Raw genomic sequence first — 24,306 nt, 5'->3', positions numbered from 1 at the left:
TGGCAGAGTAAATCATAGCACTCTCACAAGCCATTATATGAGCTGCCCTCTAGTTTTGATCTAATTCATGGCAATCTTCTTTGTGTTCTGCTGTGATTAGTGAGTGTGTAACTACACCAGAGCATGAATTAGACATGATAAAACTCTCCCTAGTGTCTCATTTAAGAACAGTTTGTCTCGGGCTTGTTATGGGAATCTGGAATTAATCTTTCTGGCAGCTCTCTTTGACAGCAGTAGTCAAATCGCCCCTAATAACTCAGCGGCTATTAACCCCCTTCCCTTCCCTTCCCCCTCAACTGACTTTATAATCAAGCACACCAAGATTTAAAAAAATGGAAGAGTGGAGGTTTAATGTATTATTTCAATTATGTGTTAGATCATTAACAAATTAGCATTATACATTTTATATAAAAATATATTCTATGCACTGCCTTCATGACACAGAATGTAAACTTCCATCTAGTCTGACTTAAACGTATGTTATTAACATATATTATTTGCATACAAAGCAGTGTGGAAATTACATTTTCCAACACTAATAAAGAGTTAAGTGTATATGTCTATGAAAAGCATTCATTAGCTATAATCATGCTTCACAGTTATTGCAAGGTGTTGCAAACCTTATTGCCAGAAACTCAGATTTTGGCCACATGCTACGTCAACTGCAACAGATCACTATGGAAAATCTGAATGGAACTGACACTTCACCTCATATGACACAAAGCTGGCAAGGTCTGTCACTCAAAGTGGGCAGAACAATGCAAAAAGTTTAGTGGGACATCTCCAGGGGGTTTTAAAAAATGAAATAGAAAGTATTGTATACAGTGGTACCTCGCAAGACGAAATTCGTTCCGCGAGTTTTTTCTTCTTGCGAGTTTTTTGTCTTGCGAAGCACGGTTTCCCATAGGAATGCATTGAAAATCAATCAATGTGTTCCTATGGAAACCGCCTTCAGACCAGGTCCGGGGACAGTCTGTCCCCTGACCTCTTCTGAAGGCTGGGGGGGGGGGGACAAGGGCTTTTCTTCCCACCCGGGACAGCGGAGAAGCCGGGGTTTTTTAAAATGCTGGGGGTCGGCAGCGAAGGCTTCACTGCCGCCCGCCAGCATTTTAAGACAAAGAAGTCTTTGCTCCCCCCCCGCCTGCCTTCAAAAGCCGTCGGGAAGCCGCTATCCCGGGAAGGCAGGCGGTCGGGAGCAAAGACTTTTGCCCCCCGCCGGCCTTCAGAAGAGGTCCAGGACCGGAGGCCGGCGGTGGGCGAAAGTCTTTGCTCCCGACCGCCAGCATTTTAAAAGAGGTCCCTGGAGATTTCCCTATGGGCTTTCGTCTTGCGAAGCAAGCCCATAGGGAAATTCGTCTGGCGAAGCACCTCGAAAAACGGAAAACTCTTTCTTCTTGCAAGTTTTCCGTCTTGCGAGGTACCACTGTACTACTGTAGAGATTGCCTATGCGTCTTATACACATGAACATTCAAACTTGGACAAGCAGTAAGCAGCGCAGCACTTGCTCACTATGGGCAGTATTCCACTAATTTGGTGTGCACAGGGATTCCCGCTAGTGCACTGGGACTTTCCTTCCTCTGCATCCTATCCCACCCTCACCCCCAAATCTGTTCCCCAGGGAGGTTTATTCTGATGGCACCAATTCCTTAGAGCTACACTGAATCCCACCCCAAATTTCTACTGTGCTGACTTGGGCAAGTTACTATTTCTCAGTTTAATACACCTACCTCACATGCTAGGAATCTGCTATATTGAGACCTGACTTAAGTACTTGGGAAGCAGAGAGAAATCAAAAACAAAGAAAGCCATCTATGTTTTCTAGAGAGAGGGCATGTAAGAGAGAGCTTTGCTTCTACCCTTGAAAGTTACCTTTTGCTTCTGTTAACATGTAACCAACAGTGCTTTCAACAATGTACTCAGTCATCAACAGCGACAACGTCCTTGATCCTGCTGCCTCCTAATACAAATGGAGCATGAGACTCATAGGAGAGGTGGAGCCTCACATTTCACAGTATACAATGCTGTTAGTGATAAGTAACAGAGTTCCTTGAAACCATCACTGAAAGGTAACATCAGTATCACAGTGTCAGCAGCAATATGCCTTACAATATGCAGGTGGTCTTTAAAAGAGTAGCTGTGAAACTTAAAACATTAAACTTTAAACCTTGTTTTTAAGACATTCTGTTAGCGCTAGATGCAAGTGACAGAGAGCAACTGCAGCTGCTCCAAATTTGCCGTATCTGATTAGAGTTCTCAGTTTCCCCAGGCCAGGCAATCAGTTTGTAGCATCTGGAAAGGAATTCATTGAACTGCTCCAGCAGGTCTTAGTAGCCCTTGTAGGCCAATGCATAAGCTCTTGGGCAAGGAAGTTCCAGGTTCCAGGGCGAGAGAACCATCAGCAAAGTGGTTTGTGAATTGAACTCTTCAGTACTCATGCTGGGATGTGTGTGTGTGTGTGTGTGCGTGCACGCATGCATGCATGCATGCATAGGATTGGTTGCAAATGTCCAGTGTTCCTTAAGCACGGAGGAAATGTAACGGAGGATCTCAGAGGATTCCCCCCCCCCCCCCAGTAAATGAAGAAAGCAATTCTGAACACCAATCCACACTCTTCAGAAGAAATCATCCTATAAAATGAAAATCTAGGCTTGGCTTTCTAATTGCTCTAGAATATATATTCCCATACTTCCAAAGATCTCATTTTCAGAATCATGGACAATTTATTTGTTCTAATGCAAAAAGGGGGGTGGCAGATCTGAACAATATATCAGTTTGCCTGAGAAATGCAACAAAACCAGTGTTAAGGGCAGTGAAAACTTTTAACTGATTCAGCCTCATTAGTTTATAAATCATAGTTTTAAAATGCTTACTTTATTTCATGCTAGATCTTGTTATGCTTTATTTACATTCACTTGGCATAATACAGCACATTCCGCATGCCACTCAATCTCCTTGCAACGGGGAATGGGAAAATGACTGCTAGCTCTATGACTGAAGCTCTAAAATATTCCTATCACATGCTCTGCACAGGTGCATGACCTATTTGGCCCAGCAGCTATGGAAACCCTTCAAGATTGAATGGCTGGGGAGAAATATGCAAAATAAAATGTAAGTTATAGAAACCAAAGAAGATAGAAACTCTTTTGAGTTTTTACATTTCTTTGATCCGCTTCCCTTAGAGTCTTAAAAGGGAAAAAAGAAGTGGTGCAGTATTAATTAGTACATATATATAGCTGTGGGTGCAATGTTTTTTTCAGTGCTGCTCTAGAACTTATTTTACGTTGTTTGTCAATCTGCTAAAACGAATCGCCAAGACAGAAAAGCAGCCGGTGTTGAGTGTAGGAAGTTCCCTAGCTCAGCATTGGATCTTTCAAATAAATGTGCCCCTACCCAAGCCACCACTGACAAACTCAACAAAGAAAAGGAAGCATCAAAGCTTCATTTAGAACAGCTCGTCTTCAGTGATGCAAAATTTTCAAAGAGTCGCTTTTCAGAATATATAAAAAACCAAAGTACTCTGCATTATATCAACCGCCTTATATCAATGTGACTATTGCTACTTGTCAATCCATCTATTTGAAGCATCCATAATGAAGCAGCTTAATCTAGATAGGTCAATAAAGACAGTGGTCTGGTGAGCACACCACTGGCAAGCCAAACCTTGACCTAGAACAAATGTGCAGTTTCCTGGAGAAGAGATCACAGTTACTTCACACCTCCCTAGTCATTTTGCTGCTGCCCTGAGCTAAACCAATGTATATCTTCGTGTACCATGCAAACCAACCTCGTTGACAACTCTCTCCAGAATAACTACTAAAGTTTGTTTTTAGTGACAGCTCATTGCTAGTTTGGAGAGAACTTAACCACAAACCTGGGTTTGGATGATGCACTAAGCCAAAGCTTGGCTTAGCTCAAGCTCAGCAGTAAAGGACCAGGCATGAGTAAAGCAACTGTGAGCTCCTTGTGGGAGTTTGGGAAAGTTTAGAAAGTAAGCTACTGTCTTTACTGAACTATCTAGGTTTGACTGTCAGCAATGTGTGAACCAGGCTAGTATCTTATAAATAATAAGTATGGACCTCCGGAAAGAATTAAGTACTTAACCCGAGGTACCACTGTACTGATTTTGTTTCAAATATTACTTTTTTATTTTTAAAATAGTCCTTATGGACCCAGATTGAGGAGGAAAAATACACAAGTTAAACCCAGTTGCTGTAGCCCTAACTTTCTGAGAAGAGAAACACTTCCCTAGATTAAGTCATCAATCAGGATCATGTCACATCACCACAACCTCCTTCTAGAGTAGTCTCATAAGGGTTTGCTTCTGCTCACTAAGAAATTTAAACTAGCTCCAACACATTTTGAATTATGCCACAAATATCAACCAACCAACCACAAAAGAAAGCTGTCAGTTCTATATAAGCCTCTATCATAGGCCCCTGGCATTGTTGATAAGTATCACTACTTTAGCAAATAGCAGACTGTCATCTGAAATCAGCTAAAATACAATGAGGCTAATAAAGTATCCATCAGGAAGATGCGAAGTGCCAGCTGCGTTGTGTGTGGGGTTGGCAAGAAATCTGCAATCCTTTCAGTGTTATAGTGGCAGGCTCACAAGAGAATGTGGGTAAACAACATCCTGTTGGGCTTTTGCTCTGCTGTGGTTTTCCATTTCTGCTTAGGCAGCAAAGCCAAGTTTACTGAAAAAGGTTAACTAAATTCCACAGCCAGGGAACTGTGAAAAAGCCAGAGCTCAGGGGATTTAGACTGCCAAAGCTTGACTTTGCGGATGTGGAGTTGCAGACTACTACTGTACCATTTTTCAATGCTGCTGAATCCCTCAAAACCTAACCACAGAAAACTTTTTCTCAAGCACTGCACAATAAATACCTTCTGCTTATGACCACAGCCTATCAGAGGTATTTAGCGTAATGATTAATCACAGATGAATTGGCCTCTTGTTTCTATTCTGACATTTTGGAATCCTTTCTACTATTCTCTCTCCATCTGATATCAAGCCATGTCAGGAGAGTGAAATGGACCAACTGAAATAATTACATTTCCTGCGGCTTTTATGCAAATCTGGAAGAAGTTTCCACTAAAACACCTTGTTCAAGTAATAGAAGATTCTCTAGAGTTTTAAAACATTCTGAGATATTAACATTTTTTTCAGAAGCTATTAGTTCGACTGTACACTTCAAAGTATACCTTCTTTAAAATTTGCGGACTCAACGGAAAAGTTTTTGAGAAAGCAGACAGCTGGCCAAAGTAAAGACATTGTGGGCTTAAATTGAAACTAATTTGCATGAAAATGTGCATGCCAAGAGAGCCTGAGAAATGCCACAGGGCAAGGAAGCTGAGCTTAAAAAACAAAATGAGTATCTTTTGACAACTCATATGAAAGCTTAAGGTTAATGAAGGACAAAACAAAAAGGTGTTCACATACAACCATATATTTTCCAGTCAAAAGAATATAAAGCAGGAGCTGTCTGATAGTACCTTTGATAGTAAAGGGACAGAACAACTTTGGAATAAAAAGCATGGGAACTTAAGTTTGGGCTATAGTTCATTGTATACGATTTTTTATTTTTGCTTTCTTACAGGAAAGTACTCAACCAAGCTAAAGAGAAAGAGCAAACTACCATATTTTTCACTCTATAAGACGCACCAGACCACAAGACGCACCTAGTTTTTGGAGGAGGAAAACCAGAAAAAAAATATTCTGAATCTCAGAAGCCAGAACAGCAAGAGGGATCTCTGCACAGTGAAAGCAGCAATCCCTCTTGCTGTTCTGGCTTCTGGGATAGCTGCGCAGCCTGCAATCGCTCCATAAGACGCACACACATTTCCCCTTATTTTTTAGGAGGGAAAAAGTGAGTCTTATAGAGCAAAAAATACGGTATATAAGAACCAGACACAAAGCCTTGACACACACTGCTATAAACCTTAAGTCTCAGTGTTCTGATCCCATGTTTGCAATATGTACAATAATATCACAACTGAGAGGGTGGAGCCAATCATGGGAATCTTTTCCACCAGATCATCACCTTACTGGGAAGTTAATTATAATGCAAGATACATTGAAATTACCAGTACAGTGTCATAGTGCATGTATAAATACATAAATGCATAGTGCATGTGTAAATTAAACACACTGGGCGCTTTCAGGTTGGCAATCTGCCATCTACAGATAGCAAAGATGCTTTTCCTGACTGCTAGACATCCATGCCTCATCCTTATGTGAAAGCCAGCGAGTAATAAAGAAATGACATTAACTGTCAGCCAGTAGCAGTAGTCTTCCAAAGTCCAATTAAAGTAATGGAATGCTTAGCCTTCAGACAATCCTGGCCTGTTCACTTCTATGCACAGTATTAAGTGGAATTGTTTATGAAGGATATTGGCAAGCCAGAACGTGTGCAGAGGAGGGCAACCAACATGATCAAGGAATGGTTGAGGAAGTTGGGCATGTTTAGTCTGGTAAAGAGGAGACTGAGAAGAGGTATGATAACCATCTTCAAATATCTAAAGGAAGATGGAGCAAGCTTGTGTTTTCCTGCTCCAGAGACTAAGACCCGAACCAATGGATTCAAGCTACAAGAAAGGAGATTCTGACTAAACATCAGGAAGAACTTTCTAACAGTAAGAGCTGTTCCGACAGTGGGACAGCCTTCTATGAGAGGTGGTGGACTCTCCTTCCTTGGAGGTTCTTAAGCAGAGGTTGGATGGCCATCTGTCATGGATGCTTTAGCTGAGATTCCTGCATTGCACTAGATGGAAGAGATGAGCCTCAGGATACCTTCCAACTCTACAATTCTTTGGTTCTATGTTCTCCTACTAAATCAAATAGGTCTGTTTATCACCATTATTTTTATATCTCTTTTAGACAAGTCAAGGTGATGAAGAATAACATAAATCATTGCTGGAAGGGAAGGTTGTATACTAGTTTGTATTTTCCAGCTGAATGTATTAGTGAGAGAAAATATAAAGAGCAAAAGGAATGAATCTTGAACAAAAATTTTCATCCCTGGGCCAGGCTCAGAAGAACTGGCTTTGGAGGCCATATCTACCATTTAAAATCTGCTTACATTTGAGAAAAAGGACTGATGGGTATGAGTGTTATAGGAGTGTTACTTCTAAGCAGAATACACAGCATAGGGCTATACAGACAGTTTGACCAGGTATAAGGGAGCTTCCTATATGTATGGAATTAAGCTGAACTTCCTTGGAGTTTGTTACTGAGTTGCACGTTTAACTTCTAGGGTTGAAATCTCTTTTGAGTCATTCAGTTCCTTACAAGCACTTTACCACCCTAAGTGCTCTCTGTAGTTCCAAGGAAGGCCAATTTAGGAAGACTGTATTTCACACTGTCTGCCAAAAGCTGGATCAGCACAACTTTGTAGCATTTATGGAAAGAGTATCACATTTTTAGATGGAAAAGCCAGGTAACCACTAAAAATGCATTTTGTCAGGGCAATATTCTGTCTTGCTCAGCAGATGGAAGCACATTTCGAAACACCACTGCACTTTAGTAACTGGTGAGAAGCTCAATTTAGGCTGGAAGGAAGCTTTCCTAGCCAAACCAATAAAAAAATCTTTACACAGGAATATATAATTTAAAAGAACAGGATCAAAGGATATGAAAATTACAAGTCAGGGTGGGGAAAAGTACTCTAGACCCAAAGATCAACTGTCATCAGTGATTTTCCCCTCATCAATCTATTAAAGTTTGAGGTTTATCTATTCATATGCAGGGGGCAGGCAGCACATTTGCAGCTTTTCCAAAGTGGCATAAGAAACATAAAAGATTTGCAAAAATAATTCCGCCCCCAAGCAGCGATCGTTCTTGAACATGAACCAGCCATCCTTATTTTGAAAGAAGTTACTGGCAAAAGTAGTGCTTCCATTTGTACTTCAAGGCAACTGATTTTCCCAACACATTTAGATGTTAAAGCTGCAACCATAGTTGCAACCTTGATTCACAGATACTATCTGACTGAGGAAGCAATATTACTTGTTATCAGGAGCCAGTCCTTTCATAAAAAGAAGGCAAGACAGGATGCTTCAGCCAGCAAATGTGGAGAAGAGGCAGACTTGGGGCTTAATTGCCTTGCTCGACATGCAAATGAAAAGAGCAAGTGGCAAGATCAGTGCTTTGGGTAGCATGCTGTGTAACAGCAATATATGGACTACTGGACTGGGAGAGGAATTGGCGTTCAACACGATGGTGGCAGATTTATGATGTATACATTTAAATCTGTAAATGCATTTAGAGTTGATGCTTCAGGCAGCAGAATATCTTGATGGGGAAGTTATCAAATGCATACTCTCTCTCAAACCATATTCTTGGCAAATCTGCCTTGAAGATTCATATCTTCCCATTCCTTCTAGAATCTAGAGAACAGAGACAGAGAGCACGAGCAGAGGCTGATGAGGTGGCAGAGGCAGGGCTGCACTGCTTCCCTGGCTTCCCAAGACTGCACATTGGTGCTGGTTACTGAAGCAAGGGGTTCAGCATGGGCACATAAGCAGGAGAGTCAGATGGGTGCTGCTGAGTCCACACTGCATTGATCTCTGCTGCCTCCCCACTTCCCATCTCAGTAACCAGCAGCACTGTGCACTATGGAGAAGCCAGTTAAGCAGCCTCAGCTAAAGGCACCATTTAATATTTTTCAAATTTAGAACCATTCCATGCAGCAAACTGTTTCCAGTGTGTGTTCCTAAACAATGGCTAGGTGAACAACATAATTTGAATGCTATTAGGTAGCTGATAGTGTGAGTGTGTTTAAAAAGCCTGGTTTCTCTATATAAATTTGCAACACACACATTTTTTTTTTAATGAAGCACCTTGAAAATCTAGGGAATGGCTGCGGTAGGCAGTAAGGTCACCATTAACACGGCAATAGCGAGGGAGTATTCAAGCCTTGCACAGGCTGAAACGGGAATAAACTTTTTACACTGCAAAAGAAAAGGACGTTACAAAAGGGAAAGCCTCTGAGACACCTCAGCCCTTTTACACTGGGAACGGCATCTGCCAGCTTGGGAGCCACTTCTTGTGTTCTGGTTTGTTTGTTTGTTGTTTCTACCAAAGCAGCTCTGTTCCCCAAGTGAATTACTCAGGAAGCACTGTTGTCCAGAAAAGGGAAAAAAGCAGCGCTGGAGGCATTACTTCTGGCCCAATAAATACACTTGCCAGAGCAAAATGGAAAGATGCCCCACAAGCCTCTTTATCAGGCTGTAAGAAGCCTCTCTTACCAGTTCAGGCCAACAAACCTTCTAGCGGAATATTGCACATGCAGATTGGCAACACAGCTCAAGATAAGAGATCTTTCCCATGCCAGAGGTGATCCTTGGAGGTGCAAAATCAGGGTTTAATGCATGTGATGCATACATTCCTCTGCTGAGCTGACCCCTCCGTGCTTTGCAAAAATATCTTAGTGACCTTGTCTCCCAATTCTGTGGCCTGCTTTTCTACTGTATGCTTGATATTCTGTTATATACATATCTATATACAGATTTCCATATCTAGATTTGCAGATAGTATGAACATTTGGACTGCAATCATAAAGAAACATTTACTGGAGAGCAAATTCCACTGAGCACAGTGCACATAAGCATTGATAGAATATGAGATTTCCTCCCCACCCCCCTTTTTTATTATAAAAAATGGGAACTCCAAGCCATAACCCAGAGAACAAGACATCCTCAATTAACACATTCCTTTATATGGTGACATATACCTAGTAATCAAACACAAAATATGTATTTGGTATTACTTCTTTACATTTTTCTTCTAAAACATTGAGCCAATAAGTAAGCTCTATACCTAGACATCTGATGAACACTGGTATGGTTGTTCATTTACAGTGGTACCTCGGGTTACATCCGCTTCAGGTTACAGACTCCGCTAACGCAAAAATAGTATCTTGGGTTAAGAACTTTGCTTCAGGATGAGAACAGAAATTGTGCAGCAGCGGCACAGCAGCAGCGGGAGGCTCCATTAGTTAAAGTGGTGCTTCAGGTTAAGAACAGTTTCAGGTTAAGAACGGACCTCTGGAACGAATTAAGTACGCAACCAGAGGTACCACTGTATTTCTTTACAGCAAACTAATTAAAGAAACCAAACTGTAAGGCGTTCAACAAAACCCAAAGATGGTCTATAGACGTTATATGATTTCAAATCATTAAAAACATACTAAATAAGTTTGTTTTTTTTACCAACCTTGAACAAAATGGCTGGTATCCAAAGAATGATTTTAGGGATGCCCAAGGGTTTTGGCATACCCAGTGGAATTTCTGGTTTTCTTTCCTTTGAACAGAAGATCTTTGCTCAAAGTCACAAGCTGCTTTGAATGTGGTTGGCTAGGTGGCATGGGGGCCACTGTTTGTGAAACCCTAGCCCATAGTCTTCTTGGCATGTAGAACTAGTTGCCCAATTCATTGGATACCAGCCAGTAAATCTTATGCAGATAGAAATATAAAATACTCTAGACACTTGAAAGAAAACTGAACAGAAGCCAGCTCCATTTTGGCCAAGCCAAAGCAGGGAGAAGTCATACAGAACAGTCACATCAAACACCAGACTAAATTCAGACGCATTAATAAAGTAACTTTAGCCTTACCTTATATCTCATTTTAGGGCATGAATGAATGTAAAACCCCATGTAGTAATAGCATAGGTCAGAGGCCTTTTCATGAAGTTGCCTAGTAAAAGCAATTTCCCTGTAAAAGAAGCAATCATTCTGAATGGATAAAAAGATAATACCAGATAGATGTGTTCACAGATGCAAGGAGCTCTTATAATACAGCAAACGTGAAATAAAATGGAATGACCTAAATTCTGGCCTATGTTAAAGGGATGATTACATTTAAGTAAAGAATGGGAATAATAAATGCAGAGACAGTTCCGTATAAGAACCCAACAAAACCACAAACTCTTCTACTTAAGAAAGCCAATTTTGCATTTTGTCCTGCCAAGAAGCTAATCTGAAATTCAAATTGCAAGTGATTAAAGGCACCCTTTTAACAGGTTTCCTATTAATATTCATGCACTGATGTTCTATAGAAGTTTGGCCCAGTCGTTGTATTCAGCGGGCTAAGACAGTACATGCAGACTTCAGAGAATTTTAAAATCAACAAGTTTCAGGAAGCTTGCAGTGAGTTTGAGTAATTTACATGCAAATATGCAGCAAGTGCTATTTTCCATATTTGGCGAGTGCTGTCTTCTGTGCTCGACCCATTTATTTATTTGAAAGAAAAATTACAGTATTTTAGCTTTCTTCTTATTCAGTCTTGAGCCAGCAAGAGGCGAGCGGTGGTTCTGCAGCTTTACATCATTTGGAGACAGTTGCTTTCATCTAACTTGGGACAACACTCTAAGTGATGTGTGTGAAGAATGCACAGCTGCCAATTTCTCCTCATTTTGTTCTAGCCAGCAGTACTCCTACTTGGCCTTCCAGCCTCAGCTTTTGTTTGAAGTGTTTCAACAAAGTAGGTGGCAGATGAGGACTAAAAATGGTCTGCTGCTAATGGTCTGCAATTCCTCTTGCAGGTAGTGGCTGAGCCACTGTGGTATCCTAGATTTGGGGGGGGGGCATTCTAACTGCTAAGGAAAAAAAGACAGAAAACTAAAACCGAAGTTTAAGTAAGCCTGCCTGAATGACACAAGATATATACAAGGGTAGCCAATGTGCCCATTATTCAAGCAAATATGACAACCCACTCATTGTAGGCAAATAAATAAATAAATTCCAAAGAAACATCTACAAAGACCTGAAAAGCACAAAGTCCATAATTCGCAGTCATTAATATTTGCCTTAATGACTTCAGGTAGCATTGTGCATGTTAACTTATGCGTGAAATTTCATTTTGAGAGTAAAATCACTCAAACAAATTCCTTTATTAATATATATTATCTTTGTCCTTTTGGTTGCTTTTCCAGAACTAGAAGTTACAACATACCACTTCATCATTTGTCTAATGCATGGGTAGGCAAACTAAGGTCTGAGGGTCGGATCCGGCCCAATTGCCTTCTAAATCCGGCCCGTGGACGGCCCAGGAATCAGTGTGTTTTTACATGAGTAGAATGTGTCCTTTTATTTAAAATGCGTCTCTGGGTTATTTGTGAGGCATAGGAATTTGTTCATTATTATTTTTTTCCAAAATATAGTCCGCCCCCCCTGCCCAAGGTCTGAGGGACAGTGGACTGGCCCCCTACTGAAAAAGTTTGCTGACCCCTGGTCTAATGGATTGGGTTCTTAGACTGTGGGTTTTTCTGAAGGGGCCCACCCATTTAAATATGTTTAAGCAATATTTTAAAATAGGATTTGAACTAATAATGCCACCAAGCTTAGGCAAGGCTTTTCCAAACATCCCTGAATAAAATTGGTAACAGCCTGCATAGTATCAAGTTCCTTCGCAGCTTCTTAAGGGCTCTCCATTCCTAGCCTTCTGTTAACTTAGGTAACTTAAGTTACTTTAGTAACTTCACATTAAGCCTTCAACTCCTGGAGGGAGTTCATATTTACTCCAGGTTTAAGAAGCTGGCAACCTGACTCGTGAAAGCAGACAGAACCTAACCAACTTTACACCAGGGATGGGAAAATCTGTGGACTTCAAGATATTGGTTATCCCACTTTACATCACCCTTGAAGACAGTTCTTTTCATATGAGTTTAAGTAAGCTTGTCTAGGTGTCACCTTACATACTGTATAGCAGGCATGGCCAAACTTGGCCCTCCAGCTGTTTTAGGACTACAATTCCCATCATCCCTGACCACCGGTCCTGTTAGCTAGGGATGATGGGAGTTGTAGTCCCAGAACAGAGCTGGAGGACCAAGTTTGGCCATGTCTGATCTATAGGCAAGGGCAGCCAGTGTGTCTGCCAAATGCTGAACTACAGCTTCCTTCACGCTGGCTGAGGCAGTTGTTGTTGCAGTCCAACATAAGCTGAAGAGCCAGGGGTTCCACACTCCACCTTTACAGTTTATTATATATAGTGAAAGTACTTCAGGCAACCCAAAACACTGCTAAATCAGCATATTATCAAGGAATAGGAAACTAAAAACATCACTATTGGCAGCGCTCCTGTGAGGGAAAAGCATTCCATTTGTAGGCAAGCAAATGTGAAAGTGTGGGATTGACACCACACTGGTCAGTTCCAACTGAAAAAACAAAGAAACGAAGCCACTCTCTGCATTTAAGGGAGTCACTTGTGGGAATGGTCCTTCATGCAAACAAACGCACAACATTATTATGTGAATACAAAACTGAGTGATGATGACCTGGTTTTGGATCTGTGAGAAAGGGAAGCAAAACTTTGGTTTTCATTTTTCATTCTATGCTTTAAAATGCCAATAGACCTTTAAATGACTACTACATAATGAAAAAATACTTCCTTACCTTAGTGCAGAGTACACGCCTAAAGATAGGGAAGAATAATCAGGATCATAGTAGAGATACACAGATGACACAGACTTTGGAAGGATGTCAATGACACCCACAGCAATTATCTTTCCATCAAACCAATACTGCTGGTGGAAAGAACCATAGCCACAATCTGGACCATTAGGTAGATTTTCTGCCTAGAGGGGATAGACCAGCATAAATTCAACTGCAAAAATTAATCAGTTTATAAAACTGTAACATGATCTTTAACAATGAGAACCATTTTGAAATTCAAGCAAGCAAATGCACTGAGTAACGTAAAACTGAGATAAAAGTAAGACTCAGCTCAGTGAATTAGGCCTTTCTTAGCTATCTGCCCCATTCACCAAAGCCAAAAATGACAGGTAGAAATCTGAAAGTTTTAGGTGTAGAAATAAAGAGATTTCAAGAGAGCTATTTCCAAAACAGATTACAATATATTCACATGTTACGTTAATATTTATTAACTAACAACCACCAAATCTTGCTTTCATTGCCTTGCAGGTTTCCTTATATTGAAGTCTACTGGCCTCAAATGTCAAGCCTGGAAATAAGGGGGTTAATGTTTCTTAGCAGAGTTATGAGTGACACTGAAACTGATTAGCCATAAAATGAATAAACAGACAAATGAGTAAACAGAATCCAACAGAACAGATTCTGCTCACTGGTTCTTCATCTTTAAAAGATGTGGATAACTAGCTGCAATGTAGAGATATGCTGAAAAGTAAACTTTCACAGGATGATGAGGATAAGATCATGCATGTGAAGAAAATTTATATAGGGAGCCAGCCCTAAGTTATAAAAAATCACAAACAAAAGCTTTGTTGGAGAACTATAAACTATATTCAACTGGATTATACTCATTAAATTAGAACTGCTTGAGGTAAGCTCTCTGGAGGAAAAATGGGGTATACATGTTTGAAATAAATCAATAAATGTTAAGCATACTGGGTCCTCCCCTCCTCTTGCAACTTAAGAAACCCTTCTTGTCCAAGACAATAATCTAATTCACCTTCACTCCATCACATCAATCTTTTAGCATTTACGGGAATCTTTTCAACAAAACTGGATTAGAAAGGATTCATTTAATAATTCTGCAGAACAATATAATAAAAACATCCACGGCTGAAATATTTTTAGCTTCTGAGCAGCCATGCTTCATTTCTGCTATTTAAAACAGATGCAATGGATATAGGAGTTTTAAAACTAAAACGAATTCACATTTTGATTACTGTTGTTTATATAACACAACTACTATGCATAGTACTTTACAAAAGGGCATTATTAATATATTACCGTATTTTTTGCTCTATAAGACTCACTTTTCCCCTCCTAAAAAGTAAGGGGAAATGTGTGTGCGTCTTATGGAGCGAGTGCAGGCTGCGCAGCTATCCCAGAAGCCAGAACAGCAAGAGGGATTGCTGCTTTCGCTGTGCAGCGATCCCTCTTGCTGTTCTGGCTTCTGAGATTCAGAATATTTTTTTTTCTTGCTTTCCTCCTCCAAAAACTAGGTGCGTCTTGTGGTCTGGTGCGTCTTATAGAGCGAAAAATACGGTAATTCGGTTACTTGAGCTGAAGCTACCACCTTCAATGAATCCAAAGACACTGGCCACATTTGGATCATCATAACTCAGCTTAATATGCCAAGATACACACGAGCCTTTTGACCACATAAAAGCCCCTTTGTGGAAAAGCACAATTAAACTAGGTAGTGTCTAATGTACAATACTTTCCAATTTTGTTTGAGCCAGAAAACTATGTAGTTATCAGCTTCTGAACAAGCCAGTTTATTAAACCAACTTCAAACCATGGTTTACAATCCTGGCTTTTCTTGAAGGTAGTAACCACAGTTTTCTGGTTCATATGAGATGGAAAACTTGATTAATTAAAAACTTCCTGGTTTATTCGTGGCACATGTGAAGGGGCTGTATGCATTTGCAAAAAGGTTGTGTCTATCTCAACTTTATGAGTCAAGAAACAGCCATCCATCCAAAGTCAGCTCAATAAGTACTGAATCTAAAGGTACTGAAATACAAACTATGAACATTATTCTTTATATACCACATATGTGTAATCTATACTAATAGCCTGAGGATGTAGTAGGACAGATTTGCTTCAGCCTCTATGGTATCAAATGCCAGGATGACATTACTTTGTAATAATTTCCAATGAGATTGACACAGGAGGTTATTTTCAATTTTTTCCTACAGATAAAAGCTAGTTATAAATTCTACTTGAGTTCCTATTCCATTTTAACCAGAAGTTATTTGTCTGTTGTTATCCACTATATTCTGATAGCATACCTTTTTTTGCACCTAACAACCATCTTATGACTTCCTTAGATGTGATTTTAAAATTTATCCTGTACTCAGGATAAATAAATAAAAACTGGAAGTAACAGGAGGGTTGCAGGCAAGCCAAGACCATGGCACAAGACACAACTGAGGCTACATAGCAGGACTGCTTGGAGTTAAAAGAAGTTAAAAGAATCAGCTGATAATATTTGTACAAGTGGAGAGAGAACTAGAGGAAAGGGAAGAAAGGGAATGCAAAAGTCAGAGAACCAAGCAGGGAGGAAGGCTTATGCACAGTGTTTACAAAACTGGAAACTGGCATTTAAGAGAATCATTTTAAGAGCATATAACTATTCAGTAATGAAATAGCTCCCACTGAACTGCATTTATCTTAACAAAAAAAATATCTTTTCACTAGTTATAGCTGAAAAAGTACTACAAACTTCAAATAACCAAACAAATCTAGTTTATCCTCCAAAAAAATCAACCCATAGGCACAGCTTACTCCCATTAGACTAGTTAAGCAACATCAATCACTTCAACAGTGATGCATGTCAATTGCTTCTGCTTAACGAGTTGGTGCTTATAAAGAAGAGCTAGAAATCTTTACAGAGTCACTTCCCTGGTAACACAAATAGACTATTCTTTACATATAGACTGCACTTTTCTTTCCAATAATATGTTTATTCTTTTAATAATTTAAAGACTCTACATGAAAAAATCAAACATTTTTTTGAAAAACGACTTTACTACTGCCAAGAGAGTTGTCTCTAAAGAGTTTATTGAGAGTTCAAAAGAAAAACAGAACTCAGTCACATAAAGTTTAATTTTTGTTTTGAAATTATTTGTGACATACATGGTAAAGAGGCTTTGCAACGATCACGTGAGGTTTGCTTTTAGTTGGAGAATTTCAAAAATCCCTATAGCCTTGGATATTTAAGACTTTTTATTTGGCTTCTTCTAATTGAAAACATGTGCAAGTGGTGCCAAACAAAATTCAGTTCAAGATTCAAAATATCAATAAAAAGCATTGCAGGGGGGGGGGGAATCCTTGGCATAAACCTTCCTTTTTTACAGCAAAGTGTACATAAGCACCCATACAGCCATACAAAATAAGGCAAATAATGGAAATCAGTTGCCTTATTTGACGAGGTGATAAAAGCTCTTTCCCCATTAAGTCTAATGATCCCGATTAGCCTTCATAGCCTTCAGGTTGGGAAAATGTAAAACTGGGTGGGGGTGATTAGATTCAGCAGAGAAAAGGAACAAACTCTCCACACATGGCTTCATTCAAACAGCAACATATCAAATTACTGGTGCAATTACTATAACCTGACAATTTCATTACACCCATGTGGTAGTTAACTCTTTAAGACCTACAACAAACAAAGTCCTCTTAGCTGTTATAAATGAAGTAATCTGAAGCCTCGACTCTAAAACCTGTTCTAATTATTCACCAGCCCTGGTTATCTGTTTTTAAGAAGCAAAAACAAAGTTGAAAACATTTAGGTGCCTTTGAGGTTTCTTTTTATTTATTTTTAAGGAAAGGAACTCAAAACACAAAATGGTTATTGAAAATGCAAAGCACATATTCTGCTTTGGTAACTTCAAGTTTATATTTTGCAACGTAGGCTATAGCGTGTAAGATAGGTTCATCCTTTGTCATCCAAATCTGCCCAAATATTTTTCTCAAAGTAAGATAGGTTAACATGCATTCTCAGTGAGGTTTGTTACTTGCCATTCAACTGCAGGGGAGCACTAAAGAGAAGCATCTCTAGCATGCTGGGGTGGGATGGATGTGTAAAGAACCTACAAACAAATTCTGCCTCACCAAAAATACCATTAGTCAAGCATATAATACAAACCTGTTTTTCTAATGGCATGTATAAACTGAGCCTCACGGGGGCTCTATGTGTTCTCATACTGATCTGCCTTAAAAAACTGCCCACCCTGTAAGGTATCCAACAGCAGTCTGTGCTAATATTTTGCATCAGTGAGTAAGGATTAGCCATCCACTCATGAATGGGGGGGGGGGGAGAGAATCTGCAAAGTATCCTATCAATTCTGATGGGGGTTTCAAATTCTCATGTTATGGCTAATTAAGGAGATCAGACAAGCTAAATCTGATAAAGAAGCCAAACACCGTTTCAAGAAGGAAAGCAAGTAGGGAGTCAAGAAAGGAATGCATTTCAGAAGCCCCACATGCATGGGATAGGATATTTTAAAAGGTATAAATTTGCAATTCCAAGTGGATACTTGAAAAACAAAAGGGAAATTATGCTTGCTGCATTTAAATCTTTTAGTTATTAAGCTTAAAAAATCCATTATGTGCAGTTAATAATTTTAAAGAAACGTGTGTCAGAAAAATACATCAATCAATTTCTTTAGTGAATATCCATTAATCAGATTTTGGGTTGTTCAATGTACATGCAAATTTATTTAGTTGCCTAACACAAAGTTGCTTTACACAGGGCAGTCTCTAGGCAACTCGCAATCAACATACAAAATTATTAAAAACTTCAGGCATTTAAAATTTAACCAAACCAAAATGGGAACTTAAATGCAAATTGTATTGATTCATTCAGTCAGTCTGTAATCCCAGGGCAGTGTACAAAATCAAGAACATAATTTATGGAGTATAATAACAAAAGCATAATACAGATCATAATAACAGACAGAGTAATAATAAAATAATCATAATAACAGTCATCCCCCTACACATAACAGGCCATAGATTTAATTGCTGAAGGCTTGGGTAAAGATGAATGTTTTTGCCTGGCACCTAAAGACAGGTGAGGATGGTGCCAGGCAAGCCTCTCTGGGGAGAGCACAGATGGGGAGCTACAACAGAAAAGACCTATTCCTGTGTTGTCATCCTCCAAACCTCTCGGGGACATGGAGAAGGACCTCAGGTGACAAGTGCAGGGTCAGTTCATATGGGGAGAGGTAGTATTTGAAGTCCTGAGCCATGTAAGCTTTTATAGGTCAGTGCCAGCACTTTGAAATGGACCCAGAAACTAATTGGCAGCCAGTGCCATTGAGCCAAGATCAGCGTTCTAAGCTGAACTTGTATTGTCCTGGTGAGCAACCTAGCCATCAAATTTGGCACCAGCTGAAGTTTCTGACCAAACTGTGGGAGGCAGTGGAAGACAGCAGTGCCTGGCGTGCTCTGGTCCATGGGGTCACAAAGAGTCAGACACGACTAAACGAGTAAACAACAACAACAAGAAGTTTCTGAACCATCTTCAGGGGCAGCCCCACATATAGCGCATTAGTGGTTACCAGAACATAGGCCACGGAAATTGGGCTATCCCTGTCCAGATAGGGGCACAGCTGGACCACCAGCCAAAGAAGGCATTCTGGACTACCAAGGCCACCTGACAGTAATGGATCCAGGAACACCCCCAAGCCACGTACCTGCTCCTCTATATTGTTTAACATTCAAACTGGGCTAACATATGCCCTACATTGGGGTGGTGAGCTCTCAGGGGCTGAATGCAGGCCTTCCATGTCTCTCTATTTAGAACTCTCAGAACTCCCCCCAGGCCTACCCCAACTTAATTCACAAGGGAATGAAACTTGTGGGCTGAAAACCAGAAGAAATTAGGAGGTGCTTCCACAGATACTTCAAAGAACTGTATGCACAGGGGCCCCAGAAAGAATCAGAGATAGATCAATTTTTAAAGATAAATGGACTATCAAAAATAACTCAAGATAAAAGATCAATCTTGAACTCTACAATAACCTCACAGGAAATTGAAGGTGCCATTCAGAATATGCAACTAGGCAAATCTCCAGGCCCGGATGGACTTACCTCCAAATATTACAAGGTTCTGAAGGACTATTTGATACAACCTTTGTTGGAGGTATGTAACCAGATTATGGATGGGAAGAGGGCACCAGAAACGTGGAAAGAAGCCTTCATCACATTGATACCTAAGTCAGAATCTGAAAAGACTCAGCTTAAAAACTACCGTCCCATCTCACTCCTAAATGTGGATTACAAAATATTTGCAGACATTTTGGCAAATAGACTTAAAAAAGTCTTAAATGAAGTAATTCATAAAGACCAAGCTGGCTTTCTCCCTGGTAGACATTTATATGAGAACACTAGAAACATCATTGACATTTTAGAACTTTTGCAGACAAACAGGAACACAAGGGCGGTGTTAATCTTTATTGATGCGGAGAAAGCATTTGACAACATATCTTGGATGTTTATGAAGAAGAACTTGGAAGGGATGGGAGTGGGACGGGGGTTTGAGAATGGATTACATGCAATCTATTCAGAACAAAAAGCTAAATTAATAGTGAATAATGTGGTGACGGAGGAATTTAAAATTGAAAAAGGGACACGACAAGGGTGCCCTCTATCCCCTCTGTTATTTATTTCGGTCCTGGAGGTGCTATTGAATATGATCAGAGAGGACCGGTTGGTACAAGGGATAGAGGTCGGAGTGAAACAATATAAACTGAAAGCTTTTGCAGATGACCTAGTTTTGACACTGCAGGAGCCAGAATCCAGTACAAAAAGAGTTCTCGAACTTATATCTGAATTTGGTCGGGTGGCGGGATTTAGGTTGAATAAACAAAAAACTAAGGTTCTGACCAAAAATTTAACAATTACAGAAACAGAGGGGTTTCAGAGAGAAACAGAACTGAATGTGGTTAAAAAAGTGAAATACCTTGGGATCTATTTGTCCTCCAAGAATTTGAATTTATTTAAGGATAATTATGAGAAATGTTGGTTGGAAGTTAAAAAGGATTTAGAAATTTGGTCAAGATTGAAACTTTCCTTGTTGGGAAGAATTGCAGCTATAAAAATGAATGTGTTGCCGAAAATGTTATTTTTGTTTCAAACCTTACAGATCGTGGACAGAGTGGATTGCTTTGGAAAATGGCAGAAGGATATATCTAGATTTATCTGGCAGGGCAAAAAGCCCCGAATAAAGTTTAAAATATTAACAGATTCGAAAGAAAGAGGGGGGTTTGCCCTGCCGGACTTGAGGTTGTATTATGAAGCTGCAGCCTTCTGCTGGCTGAAAGATTGGTTTTTGTTGGAAAACACCGATGTCCTAGATCTGGAAGGTTTTAATAATGCTTTTGGATGGCACGCATACCTATGGTACGACAAGGTTAAAGCACATAAATTGTTTAAAAGCCACATCGTCAGAAAAGCAATTTTTGCAGTCTGGATGAAATATAAAGACTTACTAGAGAGTAAAACTCCGAGGTGGCTATCACCAGTGGAGGCCAAGGCCCGAAAAAGACCCAATATGGAGGCCTATTGGCCGAAATATTGGGAATTGACTGAAAAAATTGGAGATAATTGGAAGTTGCAGAGCCAGGACAAACTAAAAAATAAGGTGCGAGATTGGCTACATTATGCTCAAATTCAAGAGGTTTTCAAAATGGACAAAAAAGTTGGTTTCCAGGTGGAAAAGTCGAAACTAGAGACAGAATTGTTAGAACCAAAGACAAAGCTGTTATCTAGAATGTATAACTTGCTGCTTATGTGGAATTTACAGGATGAGACAGTTAAATCTGCTATGATTAAATGGGCACAGGATGTTGGACACAACATTATGTTTGAAGACTGGGAAAGGTTATGGAACACCGGAATGAAATTCACGGCCAGTACGGCCTTGAAGGAAAACATTATGAAAATGATATACCGGTGGTACATGACTCCAGTCAAGTTAGCTAAGATACATCACCTGTCTGACAATAAATGTTGGAAGTGTAAGGAAGCAGAGGGGACTTTCTTTCACCTCTGGTGGACATGCCCAAAGGTTAAGGCTTTCTGGGAAATGATTTACAATGAGTTGAAAAAGGTATTTAGGTATACCTTTCCCAAGAAACCAGAGGCCTTCCTGTTGGGCATGGTAGACCAGAAAGTGTTAAAGAAGGACAGAACTTTGTTTATGTATGCTAGTACAGCAGCAAGAATACTCATCGCAAAGAACTGGAAGACACAAGATTTACCCACGCTGGAGGAATGGCAGATGCAGTTGATGGACTACATGGAGATAGCTGAACTGACCGGCAGAATCCGAGATTTGGATGTAGAAACAATTGAGGTGGACTGGAAAAAGTTTAAAGACTACTTGCAAAAGTATTACAAACTGTATGAATCTTAAGAAGGTGCATGATTTGGAAATGATACGCTTTAGCAATTATGATTAAGTAAATAGTAAACTAAGTGATAAAAGAGAAAAGGAGATAATATGAAATTGAACATGTTACGTTTATTTTAAAGGTATAAAAATTGTGACATAATACATTGAATATAGATACATAACATGTAAAAGTTACAATAAGGTATGACATAAGGTAACAAATTGCTGACATTGTTAATATAAAGAACGCAGAATCGGAAGGGGTGGGGAAGTCCAAGTTGGGATTTTTGTTAAAAAAAAAAAAAATGGTTTCTTGTAAACTCCTTATTTGTTTGTAATGTATAAAATTTGGAAAGAAACGTAATAAAAAATATTATAAAAAAAAAAAAAGAAACTTGTGGGCTGAAAAAAGATCCGCACCCCTGCCCTACATCCACCCCACTGCCAAAACATCAGACTCAGCAACTGAAAACTGGCTAGCGTTGGCTCTAATTCAGGGGTTTAAACGTATGTGTTCCTCACTGAGTGAGGGAAAGAGGAGTAGGCCATTTTGAAATGGGGAGCCTGTTCCCTGTGTGAATCTGAATCCTGACTGCTAACCACACGGGGAGCCTACATGCAGACAGCAGGCTTCCTGCTTTAGAACATCTGCCCCAAATGTGGGCAGTGGCTGGAATGGAAGGAAGCAAACAAGCACAGCCATGCTCTTTCCCTCACACGAAGGGGGAGGTACATGTATGAGTGTCCGGACATGGATCCAGTCATTATGCAACTGGTATACCAACAAAAAAATCCAGTAAATGGAAGCAATCGATAACGTGGTATAAAATATGGATTTCAATATACACATACCAGGATTCAGCAAGACTGAAAAGGTTTTTTAGGTGTCACAGCGAAGACTCACCCATGGCCTTATTTATTAGCTTGCATAGGTTAACCTTTACAGCAAAATTCACTTTGATGGACAAGTCCCCATGGTCATTTGGAAAAAACAACAACCAAAAAACAAAGTTTGTATTCCACCTTGTCTCCAAGAATTCCAAGGCAGCACACGTGGTTCTTCCCCTATTTTATCACCACAACAACTTTGTAAGGTAGGTAAGGAGGTAAGAATGAGAGAAACTGACTGATCACCTAATGAGCTTCATGGCAGAATGGTGATCTGAACCACTAATGAAATATTATCTTCATTCAAGAACCATACGTTAGTCCTCTATAGTATTCAGTTAAGAAATCTTGTGCAAACTCACTTAGCATTTTTAAGAGACTCAAAGTATTCAACAACTCACAACAAAATCAAATAGATGCAAATTATCCAATTTACTGGAACTGAGGAAATGTTGTGTTTTGCATTATAAATGTAATGGCAGACACCAGGCAGAGGAGGTGAACTATAAATCTGTATTAAAAATGTAAATATTTTGAGTTAAAACATGATTTCTTACCTCAAGTGGAGATTCACAGAGGAACCTTGTGAACTGCATTTGGGATGTTTATCCGGAGTCCAGGGCACCAAGGATACATGTCCAGTATGCAACAACATACATAAACATAACAAAGGGAAAAACAAATAAATCAGAAGGTTTTTAACATAGATGTATTGCTAACTATTACGTTAGGAATTCAACTTTTACTTAACTAGCAGCCTCATACGCAGTGTTGCTGTGAATTGCTAGTAAACCCAAAAAAACTCAATGCAATTTTGAAATCAGTAGTTAAAATTACTGCATTCCCCCCCCCCAATGTGCAGTTCTCTATTTTAATTCAAAGTAGTGCCCAACTGCATCCAAAGAGACAAAGATCTGTTCTCAGATGCATAATTTGGTTATGATATCTTAAGTGGTGTCCAAATCTATAGTGAACTGACAAACAAGTTTCCAAAATATATAGTAGAAGCCTGACTAAGGTATATTCAATGGGTTACAGTAATTTACAGATGAGTTCAAGTTGCCTCTTCTATAAACCACAACAACATTTAGAAATAAGAAGGGCAATAATTGCTTTGTGAAAATCCCCCATGGTATGAATAAAATAGTAGCTTTCTTAAGTTAAATGCTTGGAAATTTATTTGGGTGGCTTTGGTGTTTGAAAACTGCCGCATCCTTAACTATTCTACAATGAACTAGGCCCTCATTTGAAGTTACTGATTAAAGTTAACAAATTATTCAGAGAAAAGTCGGTTGGCAAGACTACGAACAACATTAAGCTAGGGACTGGAATATTTGAACCACTAGATATTTAAAATTGCAGGATTGTCTAATGAAACAGCTGTGGCAACTAGGAATCAGGGTAGCAATTAGATCTCGTACATACATCAAGTGATCCAAGATTCTCAGCTATGGCCTAATAATGTTGAAAATTCGTTTCCTCGTCACATTATCCTGAGTGGGGATTTTTGCCCATATTTGCAGTATCCAACTCCCAAAATCACAGGGCAGGAATCTTTCAACCCACTGATGTTTTGCTCTGGCTTA

General features: G+C 39.6%; 1 protein-coding gene across 12 annotated transcripts in view; it reads right to left on the bottom strand.

Moving 5' to 3' along the window:
* Window positions 1-24,306, bottom strand: part of ATE1 (arginyltransferase 1) — an 80,009-nt gene that overhangs the window by 28,457 nt on the left and 27,246 nt on the right. For 8 of the 12 annotated variants that reach the window (XR_008330601.1, XM_053389015.1, XM_053389021.1 and 5 more), the window contains exons 8-10: window positions 23,278-23,310; window positions 13,396-13,577; window positions 10,618-10,717 (exon numbers count right to left, since the gene is read on the bottom strand). Coding sequence is in view for 11 of the 12 variants with exons in the window: in XM_053389015.1 (XP_053244990.1) it covers window positions 10,618-10,717; window positions 13,396-13,577; window positions 23,278-23,310 (315 nt within the window). In the remaining variant the exon portion in view is untranslated. Of the gene's footprint in view, window positions 1-1,870; window positions 1,959-10,617; window positions 10,718-13,395; window positions 13,578-23,277; window positions 23,311-24,306 lie in introns of all 12 variants that reach the window. The other 4 variants (XM_053389016.1, XM_053389017.1, XM_053389019.1 and 1 more) reach the window with 2 other exon arrangements.

The sequence above is a fragment of the Podarcis raffonei genome, chromosome 5, assembly GCF_027172205.1.
Source record: "Podarcis raffonei isolate rPodRaf1 chromosome 5, rPodRaf1.pri, whole genome shotgun sequence".
Lineage (NCBI taxonomy): Eukaryota > Metazoa > Chordata > Lepidosauria > Squamata > Lacertidae > Podarcis > Podarcis raffonei.
This window is presented reverse-complemented; position numbering and strand designations above follow the sequence as displayed.